This window comes from Epinephelus moara, chromosome 6, assembly GCF_006386435.1.
Source record: "Epinephelus moara isolate mb chromosome 6, YSFRI_EMoa_1.0, whole genome shotgun sequence".
In the NCBI taxonomy this organism is placed as follows: Eukaryota; Metazoa; Chordata; class Actinopteri; order Perciformes; family Serranidae; genus Epinephelus; species Epinephelus moara.
Genome location: NC_065511.1, coordinates 3,212,072 through 3,219,000, shown reverse-complemented (window position 1 = coordinate 3,219,000; position 6,929 = coordinate 3,212,072). Strand labels below are relative to the sequence as shown.

The 6,929-nt window shown below is 42.4% G+C and overlaps 1 protein-coding gene across 3 annotated transcripts in view; it reads right to left on the bottom strand.

Annotated features, from left to right (window-relative positions):
* Positions 1–1,391: 1,391 nt before the first annotated feature.
* The window catches only part of LOC126391220 (alpha-N-acetylgalactosaminidase-like), a 44,426-nt gene continuing 38,888 nt past the window's right edge, over positions 1,392–6,929 (bottom strand). For 2 of the 3 annotated variants that reach the window (XM_050045829.1, XM_050045833.1), the window contains one exon: positions 1,393–1,785. In XM_050045829.1, the coding sequence (XP_049901786.1) occupies positions 1,534–1,785 (252 nt within the window). In that variant the 3' untranslated portion in view covers positions 1,393–1,533. Of the gene's footprint in view, positions 1,786–6,929 lie in introns of all 3 variants that reach the window. The other variant, XM_050045830.1, reaches the window with a different exon arrangement.

Sequence of the window (6,929 nt, the reverse complement as noted above, 5' to 3'; positions counted from 1 at the left end):
TATTACTCTCTCCTTGCAGGGGGATTCCATGATGAGTGGTACATCCAGTCCTGCCTGATGGTAATGATGAAGAAGCAGGATAAACAAATCTGTATCATCAGAAACCACTGTGATTTGATGGGCTTCTCCAGCACACCTCAGGACTTGTTGGACGATGATGGTGTCAGCTTCTTCCTGCTGACACCATCATCAATGAACTCTGCCAGCAGTTTAATAATATTGATGGCAGTTGTAACATTTGAATGTTTTAGTAGTAAGCCATGTTCTAAGCGGGATAATGTATAGTGAGCCGGTGACAGTTGAAAAATAACTCCGCTGTGCGTTGGGGTTCCATTCCCCTGTCGGGAGTTATTTTTCAACTGTCACCGGCTCACTATACATTATCCCTTACGTGTCTACTGTTGTTTGTAATGATACTGTGCATTCTGGTATAATTTACTGTGAGTTGTTTGTACTGGTACTGTGCATTCTGGTATAATTTACTGTGAGTTGTTTGTACTGGTACTGTGCATTCTGGTATAGGCCTAATTATTTCCATTACTATTGTTTTTTCTTCAGATAACTCTGATAATTGTTGCTCGGTCTCTTTACTCATTTATTTAGTATAGTGTCCACACACCTTCTCATTCTACATATACATAGAGGTATACTGGTGGCTTTACAGCCTACATTTTATTGATTATCTCTGATCCCCACAGTCAATTTGGTCGTTGCGACAGTGCGAGCAACACTGCTGACACTAGGTGGCGCCAAGCTAAAAAAACCCGAATCCTATCTGTTGCCTCTTTAAGTCATTAGCATGTCCGCTTCCAAAAAAGTACAGATTAATATTTTTTTCTGTTTTTTTTGGTCAGATCTTTTGATTAACTTCAGTCCTGATCACCCTTAAATGCCAGTTTGATTACATGATGCTGATATTTTTTATGAAAAAAACACACAAAAATGAGTTATTTTCCATATAACAAATGTTGGATGGCTGGGGGATTTTTTAAAAATCAGTCTTGGATATGTCAAAGATTAGCCAAGATATTGACTTGAATGCATTATTAGTTTCTGTGTAGCATCAGATTTAAAACTTACTACCCTCTTAAGTCATTAGCGGACAAAAACGTCCCATTGAGTCCCGTTAAAACCACATTTTTAATCTCATAGCCATTTCAAAATAAAATCATGTATTCTGTAATGTTGGGGTTTCATTTTTGAGAATTATATTAAAATTTGTCATTTTTACTGTTCACCACTAAAATCAACCATTTCCCCATTATAGGCCTCTGCACAAAATGCTTGTCATTTCTTGGTGATAAAGCATCTGTAAAAATACTGCAGCAATACTATTTACACTTCATTCATTTTTAAATCGGCATCAGATTTATCAATGAATATTTATTTTACATACTTCCACAATTCTGTGAACCACAATCAACATTCAAAATCAAATTGAACATTCAAAACAGAACAATATGTTACTGATATGTTGATATATGTGATTGTCACAGAAAATCAGAATATTGATCAACAACTGATGTTAACAAGCTATATACATTTTAACTTGTACAATTTATAGAACAAAAAGTGTATGTATGTGTGTGTGTGTGTCTGTGTCTGTGTCTGTGTCTGTGTCTGTGTGTCTGTGCGTGCGTGCGTGCGTGCGTGCGTGCGTTCGGGGGGAGGATCCACAGCAGTAAAAAGCACAAAGGAGTTGAAAGCAGACACATCGATCATGTTGAGGAAAAGAACCTGTGGAAACCAACAGGTCTTCCGTCTGACGCTGTAGGTGCTGGTAACCTACAAAAGACCAAAATAACAAATAAGCCAACTGAATACTAAAACAAATAAAATCACCAAATACAGTATATTTCAGACAAGCCCATATTTCAGCAAGAATAAGTAGGCTAAATTTGGAAAAGATGCATGCTGTAATAAATGTGTAAAGGCTCACGCCCTGTCCAAGTTCTCAACACCTCCCTTATAGTGGTTATAATCTGTGATGATCACAGGTTTCTTTTTCTCATCCTCACTGACAGCTGTGTCTCGATATTTGCTGCTGAGAAGGGGTACATTTTTCCCCCGATTGGGAATGAAGCTCACCCCTTAGGTTGTCTTTGTGAACGCAAAAACAGAGGACAGGACAGGTCTCCCTCTCAGCTGCAGGAGTTTGGGTGGACGCTCAGGCTTATTTATTCTTATGGTCCCAACCAGGGCCACTTTCCTCTTCAGAAGTTCCTGCACAAGTGAATATGATGTAAAAAAAATTATCACATGTGACAGTGACCCCTTGGAGCTCCTCTGTCACGTCCAGGACGACACATTTTCCCTGTCCGACCTCCACAGCATTGCCAGCAGCCTTTTCTGTATAAATCTGGCACTTCCAGGCATAGGAAGTGGCAACATCAGCAGTGACCCAGATTATCAAGCCATACTTTGCCGGCTTGCTTGGCATACACTGGCGAAAGTTGCACCGGCCTTTGAAAGGGACAAGCTGTTCATCAACACACACATCTCTCCCAGGGTTGAAAAGCATCGGGAGGCGCTGCATCTTCATCTCTCAGATTGAGCAGAAGGGGGCAAGCTTGTCCTCTCTGAGACGGGAAGGTCTGTTGAGCTTGTCATCAAACCAGAGGGTGGAGTTGATTACCCTGAATTTGGTGTGATTCATGGTGGCCCGGAAGATTGCACGTCCACTTTGGTCATCCCAGAGGTTGTATGTGGATTCCCCCTTGGACCGATAGACACCAGCCAAAATCAGGAGTCCAATAAATGCTCTCACATCCGTGTCATCGATATCACTCCAGTTTCGCACTGCACGTCTTCCATTCAGGTTTGTCATGGTGACAATGTCGATGATCTCTGGAGTGAAAAATAAATCAAAAGAGGATTCCATATTGCAAATCCTTGAGATGGCGTACCATGTCAGCCCGGGATTGAACCTCTGGCAACAGGAACATAGTGGGTAGTCTCTGCATTGGTAGGAAACCAGACTTGCCCACTTTTTGAAGTCCATTCTGTGGCAGGATCATTTGTGTCCTCTCCACTCTCAGTGGAAAGGTCAGGAGATGAAGAAGAGGAAGCAGAATGATCTGACTCCACAAAGTCCACATCAGACTCTCCTTCTGAGGATGTGGATGTTTCACTGTCTTGCATCTCTCAGGGAGATACAGGCTGCATGATTTCATCCTGAGCCTCTTCCACAGAGAAGTGCCTCTTCATTGTCACAGGAACGAAATGACCAGGCAGCCGAGCAACAAGCAGTTTTTGACAGGAATTCAGCCAGATGCATAAACTCACTAAGCATTGTTTTTGTTTTCTTCCCAGTGACCTCTCTGAAGTGCAGTAAGAAAGGGGGGGCATGTTTTTATTAACTTGAAAGAGTGCAATGTATGGCTGTGTATGACAGTATACTGAAGTAAATTTATCAGACATTATAAAGTTCAACAGTAAGTTAAAGCTAAGGTCAATCTGTCTACTTCAAAGACACATGAAACAGCAAAAACACACACACACACACACACTTTCTTGAAATAGCCTACTAAGGTCAATAACACAAGCACAAAAACTAATGAAATGACAAGCATTTTATGCTGAGGCCTATAATGGGGAAATGGCTGATTTTAGTGGTGAACAGTAAAAATGACAAATTTTACTATTATTCTCAAAAATGAAACCCTAATATTACAGAATGCATGATTATGTTTTGTATTGGCTATGAGATTGAAAATGTGGTTTTAATGGGACTCAATGGGACATTTTTGTCCGCTAATGACTTAAGAGGGTATATTTTAAATCCGATCCAACATTTGTTTTATGGAATTTTTTTTTTTTTTTTTTCATAAATAACAACAGTGACATCAAGTAATCGAACTGGCATTTAAAGGGTTTGTGCAGGGCTGAAGTTGTTTAAGAGATTTATGCAGAAAAAACATGAATCTGTCATATTTCTATAGTAGTTTATTGGAAGTGGACATTTTTGTCTCTAATGACTCAAGAGGGTAGTGCGTTTTTTTCCACAGTGTTCTAATAATGTATTAGAAAAATTTAAATTTGAATTCCAAACTTTGTCATGAGATAGACTTTGTTACATAAAATTGTGCTGTATCACCAACACAGCCAAAATGATGGCCAGATGAGGAGGAAAAATTTGCCCTACTGGACAAAAATGTCCATAGTGATGCCTGAGGGTTATAAAAACAGTGCACCCAAATTTATTTAGTATATCATGCATTTTAAAAGGCTGCAATCACATGATTAATGCGCTGACAGCAGTAAACGGAAGCAGTCTCAAGCACTTGTAAGGAGGCTTGTTGGGGTGATGGACGGGTCACAAAAAAAACCTTCACCTGGGACTTTACCTGGAGTCGCATGTTCAAATCCACGTGAACTTTGAGTCATTTTAAGGTAATCCTTACCTTGTTTCTCTTCCTGAACCTAACCTCTGTAACTTATCGTTAATTATGTTACTTTACATAAAGGACGTAACGTCATTCATGGGGTGCAAATTGGTAGGATAACATACAAACTGTTATATTAGAATATAACAGTTGTTGCAAGTAACCCTGCATCTTCAGAGCGCCATGTTCTGGTGGAATAATGGGTTACTATGAGCTCATTGAGATATAATGGAGCCTGACCATTTATAGCTTTGTAAATTAGGAGAGGGATTTTGAATTAAATTATGATTTTATAGGGAGCCAGTGCACAAAGGCTAAAATAGGAGAAATATGATCTCTTTTAATGTTCAGTACATTTGCCGCAGCATTCTGGATCAGCTGGAGAGCTTTCAAAGACTTATTAGAGCAACCTGATGATACGGAATCCAGCCTAGAGGTAACAAATGTGTGGACCAGTTTTTCTGTGTCTTTTTGTGACAGGATATGCCTGATATTATGCAGGTGAAAGAAAGCAGTTCTTGAAGTTGGTTTTATATGGGAGTTAAAAGACAAATCATGATCAAATATTACTCCAAAGTTTCTAAGGGTTGTGCGAGAGGCCAGAGCAATGCCATCCAGAGAAACCATATCTTTAGAGTTTCTGAAGTGTTTGGGGTCAAGAACAATAACTTCAGTTTTGTCTGAACTTAAAGGAGCAATAAGTGAAATTCATCATTTCTAGATTGAAGGAATTAAAAAATTGCTATGTGAAGAACTAGAGGTGTAATTTCATCTAGAGTATAGCATGACCTCACACATCCTCTCTCTGTGTTGATCTCCAGCCCCTTGTTTACAAGCCGGTCCGGCTGCGCGTTCATGTACGTTCATGTGAATATCCCCCCCGCATCCCCCCTCTCAGAGCCCTTGGCCCTCCCTCCCTATAAAAGGCTACAGCCAGTGAGCAATGGCAGCGCATATTTTCGAAATGAAATGGCAGAGAGCGGAACGAAACCGGGGCTAACCGGTGCTTCCTCCTCAGGCTCCACTTCACTCAGCTGCCCCACAGATCCACTGCCTCTCCCACTTTAACCTCAATAACAATCCAGAGCTAGCTGGGAGCAGCTGGCGAGGCGTTAGCCGCAGCATGACCGGAGGGAAGCACAGCCAGTTAGCCTCCGCTAGCTTCCCAACTAGCCCCGGTTCTCTGTTTGGATCCAACCGGAACACCGAGCCCTGGTTTGTTATTCAGGTTAATGTGGGAAGAAGCAGCAGGTTTATCGGGCAGCTGAGTGAAGCTGGGTGAAGTGGAGGCTGCGGAGGAAACACTGGGATGGGTTAATGTCTGGAGCTTGAGTTATTAGCGGCTCGGTCCCAGCAATGGGTCAGGCGTTACGGTTGTGTTAAGTGAGTAAGTTAGCCCGGCAGCCCAGCTAACATTTTCAATTAGCATTGTTAAATGTAGCCTCGTGGGCAGCCTGGTGGGCAGCCCGCGAGGAGATGGAGGCGAGGCTCAGTGACTAGAAGAGCTGATAGAAGCACTCCATAGCTGTAAGTTACTCCAGTAGCCGGTGGCAGCCGACTCGGCCAGAGACATCGCCTGATCCCGGCTAGTGCTAACACCGGAAGCTAACGCTAACGTTCCTACTCTTCTCCGTGAGTGAGAGCGATGTTTTAGCCTAGCAGGCAGCCCAGCAGCCTGGCAGGCAGCCTGGCGGGCAGCCTGGCGGGCAGCTCAAGCTCTGAACATTAACCCATCCCGATGTTTCCTCCGCAGCCTCCACTTCACCCAGCTTCACTCAGCTGCCCGATAAATCCGCTGCTTCTTCCCACTTTAACCTGAAGCGATGTTTTAGCCTAGTGGGCAGCCTGCGAGCCAGCTGCCTGCTAGGCTAAAACATCGCTCTCACTCACGGAGAAGAGGAGGAACGTTAGCGTTAGCACCCGCTGTTAGCACTAGCCGAGTCGGCTGCCACCGGCTACTGGAGTAACTTAAAGGGATAGTTCTGGTTTTTGGACATGACGTTGTGTGAAATGCTGACCATCTGTAGCTCTGATGTGACGGTGTCACTACTGTCAATGAGCCTCCTGCTCTGAGAAATGGCCCGTAGCTTACCGGAGAAAAAGTAGTTCTTAAGATATAAGGGGGACACGTAACCAAAAGGTTTTAAGCTACAAGAAAGTATGCATGTGTTTTGTTAGACTATTTCAATAATTTTAAAACATCCCCGCATTACGTCAGACCTTGCTGACTAACTATTGTAATAGCATCATAGTCACCGTTTCAGGTGGCCTCCCACCATTTTGTTTTACTTAAAGGTGCTTTCAGTGAAAATGCAATTTTCACTAACAATCCCCCACTGCTCACTGTCTGCCTCTTGTAGGTCTAATTTATCTCCAAAACTGTAGACTCACAGGTGGTGGCATTGGATTTGGGGTGAAAAAAAACATATATGAGGCTATATGGTCATTAATCTATTTAATCTTCTGATTTCCAGAATATGTAAACATTTCTCTGATTGGATTGAGAGCAGTCACCCAGTCTGCTGCACACACCACAAATTTTCT